The sequence below is a fragment of the Astyanax mexicanus genome, chromosome 17, assembly GCF_023375975.1.
Source record: "Astyanax mexicanus isolate ESR-SI-001 chromosome 17, AstMex3_surface, whole genome shotgun sequence".
Taxonomy (NCBI): domain Eukaryota; kingdom Metazoa; phylum Chordata; class Actinopteri; order Characiformes; family Acestrorhamphidae; genus Astyanax; species Astyanax mexicanus.
The window spans coordinates 39,043,241-39,061,214 of NC_064424.1; the positions used below are offsets into that span (position 1 = coordinate 39,043,241).

A 17,974-nucleotide genomic window follows, 5' to 3' on the forward strand; every position below is an offset into this window, starting at 1 on the left:
GCCATCATTAGACACTGCCACCAATGCAGCATCACAATTTATATCTGTACATTAGTGGCGTGTATTAGCAAGAACTTGCCATATTACAAAACAGGGGTTATGATTCAATATATCATGATATGTTACAAAACTGTAAGCAAGGTGACATATTGCAAAACCAAATTAGTTTAATAGACTATATATTTTTATTGGCCAATGAATCCCCTAGCACCTACCAACCACTGACTCAAATGAATGTCTCAAATTCTACAATGATTCTGATTTAAGCATCAGTTTTACACCAGTGTGATATATTGGGAAATCTATATAAACCTCATAAAACAGACCAGATACTGGGCTTTCAACACTACATCCAAAAACCCCTGAACAGCTGTCCAAATATCTTTAATATAGAATTTATACAGTTTAGTTTAGCTCTTTATTGGCCTATAAAACTGTACCTGAATGAGAATAAGACAACATTCACAGCATGGGTACCAACCTCTTACCTTACAGTGATTCAGATTAATACAAAATCCCTGAACAGCTGTCCAAATGTGTTTAATATACAGTTTATACACTTTAGATTGGCCCTTTTATTGGCCTACAAAACTGCACCTGATTCAGAATGAGAATTAAAGATGTGAGGGATACAAGCTGGCAGTGCTCATAAATTTAACTTAGTGCTAAAAACCACACTCGAGTCTCCTTGGTAACTTCAAACAGTCAGCCAGGAGTAACGGAGGAGGGGGCTGGGTTACAGCAGGAGGCTGAACGGACAGAGGGACAAGCTAGAATTAAACTGGCAAGAAAAATGATGAAAAATTGTACTCACGATATCCTGCGGGATAATGAGAGAGTGCGCATATGGAATAGAGAGAGAGAGAGAGAGAGAGAGAGAGAGAGAGAGAGAGAGAGAGAAAGAGTTAGTTTCACATTAATTAAAACTCTGATTTGTGACCAAATGTGTTTCTTTTATGTGTGTTTTGTGTGTGTGTGTGTGTAATGTGTGTGTGAGATGTGAATATGTGGGGGTGTTTGTGTGAGTGTGAGTGGCCTGATCACTGTGTGCTTGTCAACTTCCTGAGTCACTGTGTGTTTGAAAATGTCACTAAAGTGCTGAGTGTGTTTGAATACAGCATCGCCTGCACTGCCATCTGTGCCTGCAGCGTAGACGAGTGTGCGATTAGGCCTGTCACCATAACTACTTTCTTTTGGGTGATACACTGTTTTTTTGTATGATACACAGAAATGATTGTGATAAATAATATGTGTGTCAATGTAATTCTGTTTCATGCTATTTTTATAAGGATAATATAATAGCAGAGTAATGAAAGAACACTAAAAGTGTATGTGTTAATAATTAAGAATGTTCAGAAAATGGAAATGGAATGTTAAAATAGTTAAATAACCTGCACATTTATTAACTGTTATCAACTTATCATTCAATATATGGACATAACCTTGAAAGAATGTGGAGAAGTTTTGTTCTATAGTGTATTGTGTTATTTTTAAATAAAATAAATAAATAAATAAATAAGTCATACGTTTTTTGTCTTTATCAATATTTTGCATCATTGGTATGTTATTGTGATTTACTTTATGATCTCTGGTTATTTCTTTTGAGTGATTCATATGTAACTAAATGAAAAAAAATCGTATGTGCTGTGTTTACTGTGGCCGAGAAAAGCTTTAAGGACTCTTCTCTGAGTTGGTATGAAAAGGTTTAAACAGGTTTACGTTTAATCAGTTTTTTATGGAAACCTATGGCACCTATTTTAAGATTACAACAGGCTAAGCGAACAATTTGAGACCAGTCATTATCTTATTTAAGGTCGACTTTGAAGATGAACACCACTCACTCTTGATTGGAGAGCTTCAAAGCACTTAAATCTGTATGGGCCCAGGTTACTGTCTAGGTGTAGTGGACTGTTCATGCTGATCATGCTAAATATGTATTAAGATAAAATATTATTTGTTTAATTAAAATAGCACAGTTATTTGTTCATTGTGTTCATTGTGTTTTCTTAGCAAGGAGAGTTCATTAGCATTAATGAGTCAACTTCTCAACTTTATTTCATTGTATTCATGTTTTATTTATTTAGGATATTTTTCAATAATGCTATTATATTATTATGTTATCAGTGGTATAAACTGTTATAGTGCTATTGTGGGACAATATGTCATCCAAACAAAAACAGTTATCGTAACAGGGATAAGCTTACATCCAGAAAACAGAAATAAAATAAAATCACTGTTTTAAAACAAAGTCAACATACTCGCTTATTGATTAATGGGTTCTCCTTTTCCTACAAAGCTCTCTGGATGAAAAATAATTTAAATAATGATGATTACTGAGTGTCTGTGTACGCCAGTAATCCCATTTACATAAACTTGGGTAAATAGATAATGGGAAAACTGTAAGTTTACATGAGTTGGTAAATAATCAGATTTTTGCTTCACAACTAGTCAATTATCAATTTTTTTTTGGAAAAACGCATTTAGCTGCAATATTTAAAATATATCAGCTTAAAGGTGAAGATTATTTACTATCTGTTTGCTCACAGACTCGTCCTCACCTCAGACAGAAAGAAGACTGCTAATATCTACAGCTCTGCTATAAAATGACCAAGCAAACACAATGGGAGCAAAAATGATCAAGGTCATGTGCATACATTGTACAGTATGCCAATAGCGTAACAGGTCAATGTGTGAGTGATGGACTGAAGTGCGTGTGGATGGATGTAAGCGGGTTACTCACGCTTGCATAGTTGTGGTAGCAGTCTGGAAGCTGAACATGTTCTCTTTGGGGTACCAGTGGCTGTCGTCTGTTGGGGAGAAAAATGAGGTAAGGTGTGTTAGTGGTGTTTATTATGATGTAGGTTACTCTGTATTTAAATGGATTTCATTATCAGTGTGTTGCTGTGCACACAGAACACTCACAGGTCCACTGCACAGAAGGCGAGAGAGGATCACAGAGACACAGAGGAAAAGAAAGAGAGAGACACAAAAAAGTACAGACCACGGCACAACCAACAAACGCCCCCCCGCCCCCCTGGGGTTAAATTAGGCCGGAGCTTCAGCACCTTTGGCTTAATGCTAACACCAAGCAGAGATCAGCTCCGGTACTGAGGTTTAATGATTTTTTTTTATTATTTCTGATTCAATTTTCGTGAAATCTATTAAAAAATAGATACAGAACCTTTTATTTGGAGTTTTATTTATTTAGAGTTTTATTTAGAGACACACCACACTATTCAATCTCCAATTAAACAGTAAACATGAATGAATGTGATCAATATTTTAACAGTTGCATAAATTAAATAGCATAAACCTATTTTTGTATATTTTTTAATGTAAAAAGCACATTATATAACAACAAAGAATTTATTCCTGTGCTTAAATAGCAGGTCTACATACATACGCTATATGGACGAACGTATTGTGATATCTGCGCATTTATTATTGCTTTTAAAATCCAGGGTAATAAAAACACTTTATTCTAGTTTTGTTAAACTATAGTCTCTACTTTACAAAGCACTTTACCCCAAACCTTTATTCCAACTACCCAAACAATTCATCATGTCTTGAAAGCAGCACCATCATTCCAGAGAACCAAGTTCCACAGCTCCACAGCTCAATGCTGGGGGTTAATACTTCACTATATCACACACTGCCTCACCAACGTAGTCAATGTTGGTATGGCAGAGTATATGTATTGTTTGCACATTTCAAACGAACATAACTTTGTTAGCTTGATGTACTGTTTGTCTACCGTCCCAAAAATCCCACTGAATTGAAAATATACACTGTGGAGTGTGGAACTTTTGATTTCTGTTGTATATTTCTGCCAATAGGTTGCTCTGGCCCATCTGCTCCACCATTGTAACTGCAGTACATGTTAAGATGTTGTGGCTGAGACTAGAATGTTAAAATCTCATGAGGGAGATGTTACAGAATATGTTCATTTCTGTGTGGAGAACACTGTGCCAACAAGGAGGGCCAATAATAAACCCTGGGTCACTCCCGATCTTAAAGCTCTACTGAATAAAAAGAAGCGTGCTTTTAAATCAGGGGACAGAGATGAACAAAAAAGGTTCAGAGGGTGGAAATTAATATAATATAAATATAAATATAACTGCATTTTACATTTCTTACATTTATTCTTTTATTTACATTTAAATATCTACTATAAAACGTGCTTCTTAGGTAGAACAAGTGCAATAAATCACAATTAATCACAATTAATCACAGAATATTGTTGTAATTAATCAGATAGATTAGTTTAATCGACTGACAATTAGCCAGCTTAGCATTCGTCTTCGAGTTTATCCCCTTCTGTCAAACTCAGTGCCAATATTTACTTGCATTTTACTCCATATATTTTCTTTAGAGGGATGCAGAGGCTTAAGTTTAATTGCTAGCTTGCCTGGCTGCTATTGTGTTTAATACCTTGCAGTTCGGGGTTTGGTAATAGGACTGGGGTAATAGTGGTGGGCAGGTTCAGAGACAAAAACCCATGCAGATTATGATTTCATACCGGATAATTAGAAAACTAACATAATGGCTGAATCACTACTGACAAGAGACGATAGTGCTTAAACTTGGCATGTTTCCTTAAAATAGGACGATACATCCTGATCATATTATGTTTACTATAGAAAATACAATCGTTACTGTTCTTTTATGTAATTAAACTGGCACCTGTTATAAAGTAGGTCATCTCTTAAACCCCAATTTAACCCCTGTTGCCATTTTAACACCACTCCCCTTTGAGCTCCTCTTTCTCTCTCTCTCCCTCATTCTCCGTCCCCTCTCACCTCTGTCCAGCCCAGTCACCCGGTCCACACTGCACATCCGCTCTAGCGGCCGCCGGGGCTGCTTGCCTGCCTCTCGTGTGCTGCTATCCAGGTCCAGCGAGCCCTGGCTCCTGGACGGTGCCCCGGGGCAGGACTCACAAGCCAGCCCACACTCTTTGGCTTCTCCCCAGCCACGGATGTTGTGGGCACTGACGGAGCTCTGGAGCGGCTGGGAGAGGTGGTGGTGGTGGTGGTGATGGTGTTGTTGTTGGGAAGGTCCGGCTCCAGTGCTGCCGGATCCTCCACCGATTCCATGCAGGTTGGGCCCACCCTTGCTGGTACCGCCGTGGTGCTCGTTGCTGTGGTGATGGTTGCCGTGGTGGTGTCCGGCACCTACGCCTCCTACTGGCCCTCCTCCGTGGTGGTGGTGATGCTGCTGGGTGGGTGAGGAGGATGTAGATGAGGAGGCTGAGGGTTGGCACAAGGTTTGGGACGTCGACCCGGTGTCCCGCGCCCCCCTCAGCACCTCCAGCTCCAGGCTCTCCTTGCTGGTCAGCATGGCGCTCTCGCCGCTGATGGTGTAGACCCGGGACGGCTGCAGGGAGCACTCCACGCACTTCTGCTGCTCCTCCTCGGCCGAGAAGCTGCGCTCCAGCGACAGGCGGCTCTTGGAGGTTGAGGAGAGGGAGGTGGAGGAGGTAGGTGGAGGAAGAGGCGGAGGCTGCAGGAGGCCCAGGGTGGGGTTAATCAGGCTGGGGTCAGCACCGCCGCCGCTGCTGCTGGACGGGTCCTGTAAGGGGTAGTTGTGGTGGTGATTGTTGTTCTGAGTGCACACGCTGTCTGGGGAATCAGAGTCGTGGCCAATGAGGGTGTCAGACAGTAAGTGATCTACATTGATAAACAGAGATAGATACAGAAATACAAGACACACAGAGACAAAATAGACAAATGAGACAACATTCACAGCATGGAGGCACATCTCTGACCTGACAATGACTCATATTGGGTTAATGGTATAACTGTGTATATATTAGTGCACGCAATCAATCCTTTATCACTTAATGCACATTTATCACTTAAGGCCCCAACTTCCTCCAGTATTTCTTATAGACACACAGGGAACCACTAAGAGCACTTACATCACTTCAGAAACCTGTCCATTATTTTTTAAAGCTTGTGTAAATAGTTTACAGTTACTGCAGTGCTTTTTGGAAAACAGCAGTAGAGCCTGATGGATTTTGATTTGTATAATGATCAAAATCCGAAACTTAAAGACCTATTAAACAATTATTACTGTCTCCCTCTCAAAATAGAGGGCAGTACTGTTCGCAATTTTTAAGTGATTGACCCCACTACTATTTTCATTATTTCATTTTGCCTATCTACCTCAGATATTTTTTTATTTACATATAAATAACCACTATTAAACGATTAAGGCTTTAGAAGAGAAAAAAATAAAATGTGATTAAATGTGTTCCACAGAATACTGTTAAGATTAATCTGATTATTTTGTGATTGGCACCACTAATAAATATTAATAATGCAAAAATCTGATACACTGGTTTAACATCAATGCACACCTTATAATAAAACATGTCTGTCTTTATTGAATATTTTACCTTGCGTTGCCCTGGTAGACAAGCATGACTAAACCAATAGGTATGTTTATGTCTGAATGGTCATCTTTCGAACTACCTTAACCATTAATGGTCAGCTTAGACCATCTGAAACCAGCTTCCAACAGTAGCTGGTCTTGATCTGGATTATTCAGCCGGGCTGCATTTCTACAGCGGGAAGAAAAGTGATGCTTTTACAGATTTGTCTGTTTTAGCGCTCCAACCTACAGCAGGTGAAAGGGGAGAAAATACATGGATTAAGAGCAGTAAGAAAGCAGAGCAGGGGAAAGTCTGAGCTGACCTGATCCGTTCCGGCTCTCAGGATGAGTGTGAAGATACTCTCCAAATGCTCTGGCTGCTCTGCAGAGAGACACAGAAACACACACACTCAGATTATACACACCAAACCATCACACAGGCCTGTACCTGTAAATGCTTGGCTATGCTCAATCAGTTACAATTTTAGTAATAAGGGATGCATTGAAAAGCTGGAAACTGAAAATTGTTGTTAGGAATTATTTTTTTTTATTTAACCTTATTGCAATGTTTCATTCCTAACTGTAACATTAGGATTGTACTTATGATTAAAAATAAACTGCTGAGGTATATTTAAAATGCTTATGATACAAATAGGTAACTGCTGAGGTAAATTCATTTCTAGAATAACACTGCTGAGGTAAATGTATGTTTAGAATGACTGAGGTTACTAACAAGCTAAATGTATGACTAGAAAAGCATTGTTGAGAAAAATGTTTCACTAAAGCAGCACTACTGTTTACATATATCAATTGTGAGGTAAAATAATGATTAGAATAACACTGCTGAGGTAAATGTATGATTTGAATAATTATTTTTGTGACCAATTTTTTATTAGTTTTGACACCATTATTCATTTTACAATAATTCAACATCACAAAAAAAAACAAATAGCATATGATTTGAATTATTGAGGTTATTAGCTAGTTCAATGTATGTCTAGAAAAGCACTGCTGAAGTAAATGATGATAAGACTTGCATTTCTAAGGTAAATGTATGCTCAGCACAGCACTGCTGGGGTACATATCGTCCTTGTCCAATGAAAAACACTTCACTTCACTTCACTTCTCCAAAACAGCAACTTTACAGGAGAGAGAAAAAACCTTGTAAACTTTCAATGAAAGTCAAAGTAAAAAGAGTTTATTTCAGGTAATTTTGAAGAGTTTTTGTCTGTCTGTTCATCAAGAAATGTTGGTACAGTGTAAGGGGAAGTTTGTCAGTTCAAATTATGTAGTAAACTAAAAACTGACAAAAATGGACATAAGTGTTTTTTCTAGGAGTGACGATATACTACTAGAATAGCAATGCTGAGGTAAACTTATGATAATAATTGCACTGCTGAGGTTAAATTATTATGCTTTGTTTTGTTGGTTTGTTAAGGTATTAAAATGTTAAGTGTTGAGTAAGTATTTTTAATTGTAGTTTTCTTATTGCTTTCTGTTATATGTTTTGTTCGGTCCTATCAGTAATATCGAAATATTAGCCAGTAAAATCAGTCCTGCAGCTTTTGATCTGTGTATGCTGATTAAAGCAATTCAGCCTGAACTGGGACCTCATTAATTCATACACTAAGCCTTACTGTCTCATTCTGCTTGTCACTGGTTTCAGTTATCCCAGTACATCCCAGCTTCCTATTCACTCCATTACCATTCTCTGTTCTGAAAAAAGCAGCTCTTTTAGCTTTAGTTCCCTGGAAAGCTAATACATGCACAGGACATAAAGTGATTAAACTGGGTTTGTCAGAACACAGTAGTTCACATCATCTTAAAAGATGAAGTCAGAACTGGAACTGATGGTGTTTAAAGATCTGCTTCACACTGAGTCAGCAGTGAAATATGGATATTTCCTATGGATATATGCTGACATATTTTCAAAACACATAAATACAATTATTTATTGGAAATGCTTTTTGAATGTGTTTGATATAAAATAACTGTATCTTTAGCTCACATTAAAAACGTAAAAATAAAAAAGACAGACATACGACAACTTTTTGTTACACACATACTATTTTTTTATGGACTAGTCATTTTATGTGACACATATTTTAAAATATATGTTTCACATGTATGACCATACATGTTTATATTTTCATTTCCAAAAGGGGAGAGGGAGGAGGGTGGGGGGCATCACTGCCCACTTTGTAGATGTCTGCCACCCACAGATTCATATGTAATGTGTTTATCTTTCCATTCTAGGCTTAAAAATAAGGAAAAGAGCTAGCAGAAGAGAGAGAGAGAGACAGATACAGATGACAAAACATAATTCAGTTTGATAACCTTTGTCCCGCAATCCTGCCTTGAAATGAGCATCAAGACATTGCTAATTTGTGAGTCAATTCATGTGTGAGAGAAAAAGAAAGACAAAGAGACACACGATAAGAGAAAAGGATAAAACATCTATGATGGGCTTCAGCTTACTGGATGTACTGCGCTGACCCAGAAAATTGGCATGTGACCCTGAAAATAAGAAAAAATAGCTCGGCAGTTCAATTATAAACACTTAGATGTGCCGGAAACTGCTGAACTGTGTAATCTACATACAGCCATATGTATCCACTTCCTGCAACAGGTGATAAATAACAGACTGAAGTTCAGGGATGTATTACATTCTTAAAATAGCTCAAATGTCAGATTTAAAAGAACAGAGTATGTTCATTCGAGATGTTCAAATACATGCTCAATATTCAGGCCCGTAGCCAGCATTGTGATGGGGGGGATCTTTTTCCCCCAAAAGTGGACTTCATTTGGCTCTCTACTCCAATGCCCCCTAAATACACGAGCACACTTCAAACCTTTTAATTTAGACATATTTTATTCATTATAAGTTTGTTGTGAATCTGTTGTTGCTGTCCTTATTTGTTCGTCTGTTGCTCCCCACTGTTAACATAAATTTGATATAAATGTAAGTGTTACTCAAACTTCCTATATCTGTGATGTGACTTCATTGTCTGTCTCTGTTGCTCACCTCAGTTGTCTGTTGCTTTGTTCCATTGTCTCTGGTGCTGCCCTCCATTGTCTGTCTCTGATGTTGCTGTCCTTTATTGTCTATCTCTCTACTATTGACATAAATAGAATTACTTCATGAGGTACACTATCGGTATGGTCATTAAAACTTAAACATGAATTAATAATAATATAAATTGAAGTGTATAACCGCCCCCCCCCCCTTCAGCTCGCTGAACTCGGCGCCTGATTGGCTGACAGAGCTCATTTGCATACCGTCTGGTCTGTGAGGGTCTGCTGATTCATTAGATATGCGTGGATTCATGGAGCGACCAATAATCCGCTTTTAATAACGCGTTAAAGTTGATATTATTTTTTTCTGCCTCAAATTATTTCAAGCACTGTTTGGATATATGTGAGAATTACTGGTGACTGGATTGCGTTTTGAAGGTAAGAGTGTGGGGGAAGCGCCGGAGGGAGTTGGGTGTGTGTCTCGAGTGTCCTGAGGTAAACACAAAGCGAAACACAAGCAGATTTAAACTCTAAACACAGTTCCGTAATCCGGAGGGGCAGACGGTTTGAATGGTGTATAACATGTCCGCATTCGATCAAATATGGACGTACGAAAAACGTAAATATGAAAATAATATTTCATAACTTTCATAAACCAGGCATATTTCGCCCTAAATGTTTATTTTCTGAAATGAGAGACGGCTAAATAGGCTAGATAACTGAAAAGCTTTAAAATGGCATATTGGGTGTCTACATTGAACCTATAAGTATTCATAAACACAGCCAGATATTAAATGTTATATTTTTCTGGCCCGCCGGCGGGCCAGGGCGTGTTAAGAGGTTAACCCCCTTTTTACACCTCTATACTGTATTTTATATATGGCCTTAGGAGCAACAGGCATGTTGAGAGTAAAATACACCCTAGCTTGATCGTCAGAATTGCAAAGTGAGTGACTGAATGTTATTGTCACTTAACCTACATTTCTTAAAAATCAACTAAAATCCAGACTTTGGATTTATCGCAATAATAACAGTAATAATCCGGTGTTACATGTACAATATGGGGGATTGGGGTGGCTGAGGGGGGGTTGTGGGGGATGGGGGGGGGATCGAACGAACCCTTCGATCCCCCCTGGCTACGGGCCTGATATTTCTTTAAATATATCTTTATTAATTTAATTCAATCATTATAATTGGGCCCTGTTTCCAATTGGAGAAACCTGTCATATTTTTTTTGTTTCCATACATTATATTTCTACACTGATTGCAACAATAATCTCAGCCCATGATAGAATATGATTGCTGCATGTTGTACTAATGTCTTTGTTTCAGTGTGTGCAGAATTCTTCCAGTCTTCCTGACACCTCCCTCATAAATCGGTGGCCTAAAACAGCAGGTGTTTCGAAATTTAGTTCCTTTTAAACACTGATGAAAATGAGTGTCACAACTTCAGTCACAGGGGAGATATGTTCCTGGTGGCTTACCGAAGATGGAGAAAATCAAAGAGAAGAGTGAGACAGTAATTAGTGGTGAGCCTGAGGGGGTTTCATCAGTCACCATCTTTCAGGCACCCTGAGGATCATGGGAAATGAGCTTTACACATCAGAAGCGCAGAAGGCTGCATTGGTGGAGCTCTAAGTCCCAGACTGTAGCAACTACTGCAACCAGCAATCACAACAAGCAGATTCCATACAGTCAAACAGCACTAACTTGTAGAAATGGGACTGATCCGAGCCAACATCGATATCGGGTACGATATTGATGACATGAAAATTTTAGATAGCGTCCGATACACTTCCCGATCCCCCCAGTTAACAAAGAATGTTATGAGGACGTTTATTATAACCTTTCTTTTCCAGGTTTAGGAAGGTTAGCCTGTAAGCTTACAGAAATAATGTTTCAGGAACGTTTTGAAAAAAAAAAAAGATTAAATACAAAATCAGTTTATTTACAGACGGAGAGAACACGGCACACACTGAAACTCTATTTCTAACTGTTCAGAGGAGAATAATAGGGGGGCTGGATGGAAAATTAGCTTTTTTCCGTGTTGTTGGTTCTGAAGCTCACTTAGGCTAATCTACCCTCCAGTACAGATATACTGACAGAGTATCAGAAAGCTCAGTACAGCTGTTTCTGAATAAATACCCTGAGAACTGATTATAACAATTTGCTTCTGAGAGAGAAAGTTAGCTAATGCTAGATGACTAGACACGTTAGATAACAGGCTAACCGCTAACTGGCAAACTTTTAACATGCAAACCTGTAACTGGTAACAGTCTGGTCGCTAACAAGCTAGCCACTAACAAGTGAACCTTTAACTTTAACTTTAACTACTAACAGACTAACCGCTAAAGTTCTGAGCACACAGTCAAATGAGACTTCAGAACACCCTGCACACTCCTGTATGCAGGTTCAGTGGCTTTGCCTTTAACATAAACAGAGAACACTGCCATGTTTTTTTTTCATCACAGTGATTTAAATGCAAAGAGCGCCCCCATCTTGTGCCCATCCTAATTGCACCTGAATAAAGGAGTTTATTTGTGCCAAAAGTTTTACACAAAATAACAAACTCTGCAAAAACAAAAAGAAAAAAATTGTTATAATTAAAAAAAAGAAAGAATCAAATATATGTTTTAAAAGATTCTCGGTTACTTTGATATATTTTGCAGTAACTTAAAAATTATTCACGCTTGGATTTTGTCAGTCTTTTTTTTTTGCTGTTAAAGTTTTTTGATTCTTCAATCTCTCGTTTGCTTCTGGGTGGGGCTTAGAAGAAGGCATTCATCTTAAATATCATGGTCACCTGATTTCAGGCTAACAGGTACACTGAAAGCTAGACCACTTCTCTTTTCTCTTGAACAACTCTGTGTCCTCTGCATTACAAGTTTGTTCAAAAGTGGTAATGAGAATAATGCTAAATGTAAGCTAATACTACTGAACTGCACTGAACTGATGTAAAGGGACAGCAGCACAGTATGCTAGCAGACTAGCATTGTTATTGAACTGGCTGTCCATCTACAGTTGTATCATGTATTGGATTATTATTCTGCTTTAAAGATTATTATTAATGTATTGAAAGAGATGAAATGAGCTTTCAGTCTGTTCATGTTGAGATCTGAAGTCTGTGCTATTTTAGAGCTTGTAAAAGGCACAGAAAAAGAGAAAGTGAGCATTAGCTGCTCAGTGGTTCTCAGTGCTGTTTATGGAGTGGTGCTTCCCTGGTGGTTTTATTGTTTAATTACAGCACACCTGATTCAACTAATCAACTAACTGCCCTCGCTGAGCCAAGCTGGGGGTATTATAGCAGGAAAAACTCTAAAACTGGCAGCAGAGTGGTACTACACAACCCAGCTTGAGAACCACAGATCTAAAGACCAATATAGAAAGAGTTAAAATGCTTAACGTAAAGGGCTTAACACAACAATGGCTTCCCTTAAAAATATATTGTTAGGGAAAAGCTTAGTGTTGGCTTATTGTACTAAAACTAGAAACTCCAGATGCCTATCATTTATTAAAATCTATATAAAACATCATCAGAAGATAAACCAGTGCCCTATAACCCACATTACATCCCAGTTGTAAAATCAAGATTAACACTAGCCTCTGTTGTTAATTATGTTTATTTATGGTGGTCAATGATGGGCAAAGTGGCTGGGAAGCTGCACATCTAGTTTGACCAGACTGAAAGAGGTTTTCACTTCTTTTAATACTTTAATGTTCATCTGTGACTGATGCTGAACAGCCAGTTTAGGCTTTATGTAGGTGGCTAGCTAGCTTGGAGCCGTCTAGGTAAACCAAGAAGGCATGTGTAAGTTCAGTAGCCTAAATTACTTAAATTAACAGCTAAAATACTTAAACATTTAATTAGAATGAAGCAGTGCAGGGTTTAAAACAGTCATTACTGTGACAATGGCTTAGACCTGCCCATGTCCTGGTTTACTGTGGGGAGGCTGTCCACCTCTACATGGATTACCTAGACGGCTCCAAGATAACTAGCTAACTACAGTAAGCCTAAACATGAATAACACACATTAATAGCACACAAAAACTGGTGCTTTTAAACTACTAGTATACTTCGGGGAATGAAACATTTTAGTAAGTGCGGAAACTATTTAGCAATTCATAACATTACTATCTACTTTTTAAAGTATCAGACATTAGTGTACCTGTCGGTCTAAAATCATGTGACCCATGGATATTTAAGGTAAACGTCTCCTTCTTAGCTCCACCCACCAGTGAAAATTGTGCCAAAACTTAGGAGCAAAAATATGAAACAGAAGCAAAAACAAGAAATTCTAGAAAATAAAAGCAAAAATGTAAGCAAAATATATATTTGATATATGTCTTTCTAGTTTTACGATACTGTACAAACCTTTTTCACTAAATAACTCCATATACTTTGGCCTGAATTAGACATGGAGCAGAAATTTGGATCAATTGAAGATACCAATAAAAAGTTTTAATACCACGTTATATATAGTATTACTGTCATACCACACAACCCTACGTATATTATTAACACACATCACCGATCCAGATTCCTTATCATACCATGAACCCACAGCAGCTTAAATCTCTGTGAGCAAATGACTAAAAATATGTTGCTCTGTCTGAAAAGGCATTTGTTTGGTAATGTAATGTAATGTAAGTAAATTAAAGTTTAATTAAGCACCTGCCGAGGTTTCAGATGACAGAGTACTGGGAGTTCCTTCTAGCTAATCTGCAGCAGCTCCAGACAGTAACGGTGTGTGATAATGGCATTAGTTGTTGTTTTTGAGTAAAATTTGTTTGGAGAAATTTTAGTCCGGAAAAGCTGACAATCATTACAGGTATTGTGTGAGTAAAGCCAGCAAGGTAAAGAGTGGAGGTACTGCTGGATACAGTCATTTAACTAATTTACCTGTTTAATCAGGTACCTGCGTTTAAAGAAGCTGTTCTTCAGTGAATAACACAAACAGAATGGGAAGCGGTTAATGAGGGCCTATCTTATCTCTGTTTATTTCCTCAGTGAGGCTAATGTCCCTCCAAAAACACACACACACACACACAAACACACACCAGAACACAATATCTCCAATAGAAATGTCAAACTGTGTCTTCCGAGGGCAGGCTTTTCTTGTGTTTCCACAGTCAAGATAATACCCCTACACAAAACACACACATACACCAGCACGCCCGCCGGAACCGTGTATCTGCAATAAAAGTGTCAAACTGTGTCCATCCCCTTTCCAAACACCCACACCGCTCTCAAAACTGCTGCCACCTCCACAGAAGCTGTCAGGCGGCCGGGGGATCCCTCTACAGGTGATTCCCAGCGGGGGCCGTAGCCCCGGGCCCACTGACGCCATGTCCCGGAATGTGAAGGCAGCCTTTGCATTGCTGACACCGTGCCACATGACAGCACTCTCAATTATTCAATTGCAGCCTACACCGGCGGCCTGAATACCAGCGACTTCTCCTCTGACCGTAACCAGCACTCAGCTGCTCCACACTTCCAGCTAATGGGAGAGCCAGATCAATCTGTGAAGATACTAAGCCCACTTTTAAGAGCGTTTCAGAGCTGAGTGGAACTGAACTTTCCATGCTCCTCCCAAAAACGCTTCTTTTGTAGGAACTGCTGCCAAGTTGTACAGAAGGCTTACAGAATGTTGACAAAAATCCCACTCAGACTAATGAGAAACTGCAGTGCATATCTAAGATTTAGCTCATTTTTATTCAGTTATTACTGCTAACAGTCACGATGGATCAGAGGACCACCCCTAATATTTATTCTTGCATGCACAGTGCTGTGTTTATTGTGTTTCAAATATATAACCTTTGAAGACAATTTAACCAAATAAAGCAATTTTGGATGTTTGTGAAAGTTTACATTTTAGTGTAACATAGCTAATATTACTTCACTGGCAGATTTGCTACACTTTCAATCAGTTAATTTCAATTAGCTACAGCAACAACACAATCCAGCTCAGTATCAGAGCATCCCAACTAAACACAAAAGAGCATCCACCTTATTCTGCCTGCCTGGATCCGCTGATTATAAACACAGTAATAATTAACATACAAAATAAGAAATATAATATAGCACAGTAATTGAAAGAAAGGGAGATTTTTTAATTTAATTTTTAATAACAACACAAAAATCTTCAGTGTCCACAGCAGTAGCTACATTAAACTGCATTTACTTAATATATGATACGATTAGAAAACATTTAACAAAAATTGACCATAATTTTCACACAAATGTGAAAGAAACAAACTACTGAAAGTGTGTGAGGCAGAATAAGGTGGACACAGCAAATCTAAAATCAATTGAATGGGATGTTTGCCAGCATTTCCCACCTCACTACAGTAGCCATTAAAAAACATATGTGGGTGCAGAAAGGGTCAGTGGATCAATCTACTGAAGCACTGTCGAAGGACACACACATCACATACAGATAATTTTAGATTCTGAGCTATTGGCACTACATATAGCCGGTGCATATGTCTCTGTGACTCTGTCGTCACTGCCTCCCCCGCTGCCTTTCTTTTCTATACAGCCACACCAGCCAGCGTTTCATTACCTCCCACAGGCTGGATGGCAGGCATCTCCGTGGGAGGAGCTTTAACTATAGAGGATATCGTTTAACACGAGGGAATTTGTTGCCTTTTTTGATGACTTTGCCGCATGCTTGCATGCTCACAGCGCTAGTGTGACTCTCAGGCTCTGCATGGTGTGATGATGAAAAGACGTTTAGCAGTAAGAGGCAATTATCAGCTCCTTCTGAGGACCTCACACAATGCCTCATATTTTCTTTTATATCCTCTGAGCTTTGATTAACCTCAAAATGATGACACACACTCTGCCACCTGGAAGATTGCACCATTAATAATACATAAAGAGAAATACAGAAGGGTGAGGCCTCTGTCAAAAAAGGGGAGAGGCAGAAAGAGGCCAAATCTGTCCTCAGCTTTATACATCCCTAACCGTCCTAATTGTCTTTTGCATTACGGCTGTTTGCATTGGTATTTTATAACAGCAGCTTCACAATTATATTGATGATTTATTAACTGTAATAAAGAGAATAGTGTCTCTGTCATCACTCTGGATTGAAACGCTGAAAACGTACTACGTAATTCTGATGGATTAAAGCTGCGTAAACGTATTTTTAAGTATTTTATTTGTGGTAAATGCTTGTAATATGATGCCACTGCCATATGCATCTTTCATTCATTTCTCAGCTCATCATCAAATGCACATAGATTTCCACACATGCATTTTGTATTTATAGTAGTAGTGTAAAAGTGAACTACACTCCCCACCTCTAGGGGGAGCACATGAGCATAAGTTTGATTTAATTTAAGTTCCCTGGTCATTTAATGAAGTACACCAACATACAGTACAGTAGCACTAGTAAGCTCTAGGTTTACAAACTGTAGGCTCACAATTAATGTTTTTTACATACTGTAGCTGATATGTGTACTATTCCTAGCTAGTTCTGATTACTGTTTAAATTCCAGTTTACTGTATTTGCAAATACACATTGTAACACACAATGTCTACTGACAAACAACAATACAATGTTGAGATTAATAAGTTAGAATTTCTGTTTACAGAACAATATTTAGCATTTTTACCTTAAAATAGCATGTTCTAAGTAATATTGATGTGTATTGAGGAGAATGATGTCTCTGTTATTGCCACTCTGAGCTTCTACTGCACCATGTAACTTTCACTAACTAGAACTCTGTAATGCTTATTTACGCATCGATAGGGATGCATCAAATATTTGGCAACCAACATTACTTTTCCAAAAAAAAAACAATATAATTCTTTATTTGGTCAAATGTTTAATGTTGTCCGGTTTCAGCAAAAAAAGACATTTTGGTGCATCCTTAGCAATCATATTTGCATAAAATGCAGTAATTTAAGGCGTCTAACTCAGTCCACATGCCATATCCCCCCCCACCCCGCTGCCGGACGGCCGACACATAGAAAAATATTACAATTACTACATATTCTCTGTCTTGACAATAGCTATGATATATATTTCCTGATTAAAAAGTAGGTAATTATTTACATGCATTTATTGTCACCCCTTCTCTGAAGGGTTAGAAGGGCCTCACTGCACACCCCTGCTAAACAGAGTACCTATTAAAGTTCTACAGCCATTTTATTTAAACGCTTATTGGCAATAAAATTGCTAAATGGTTGATAAAATGTAGCTGGTGGTTTCTATGATGCTGCTTACTATCTAGTAGATTGTTTCTATATAGTAGCTCAGTGGTTGTTATGGTATCTTAGTAAGGTTGTGTATTGGCAGCTTGGGTTGTGATTTAATATATGTCAATATACTAAAGGTTAAGTACATTTTCTACTGTATATGTACACTGGAGGATATGATATAATATGATATGACAGTAGTGTTCCTGATAAAATCACTAGATATTAGGCGTACCTAATACACGTCTAGCTCATGATATAACTGCTGTCTAAAGGTCTGTGAAGCTCAGTTCTACAGCCATGTTTCAGGTGGATTCAGTCAGTCTGAATTGAGTCTCTAATTGGAAAGAAAGAATAAAAAGAGAATTACAGTAGATGTCTGCA

At 38.3% G+C, this 17,974-nt stretch overlaps 1 protein-coding gene across 1 annotated transcript in view; it reads right to left on the reverse strand.

Moving 5' to 3' along the window:
* The window catches only part of nsmfa (NMDA receptor synaptonuclear signaling and neuronal migration factor a), a 65,665-nt gene that overhangs the window by 30,132 nt on the left and 17,559 nt on the right, over positions 1 to 17,974 (reverse strand). The window contains exons 2-5 of the mRNA XM_049466405.1: positions 6,696 to 6,754; positions 4,800 to 5,666; positions 2,741 to 2,807; positions 815 to 820 (exon numbers count right to left, since the gene is read on the reverse strand). Coding sequence (XP_049322362.1) covers positions 815 to 820; positions 2,741 to 2,807; positions 4,800 to 5,666; positions 6,696 to 6,754 — 999 coding nt within the window. The remainder of the gene's footprint in view (positions 1 to 814; positions 821 to 2,740; positions 2,808 to 4,799; positions 5,667 to 6,695; positions 6,755 to 17,974) is intronic.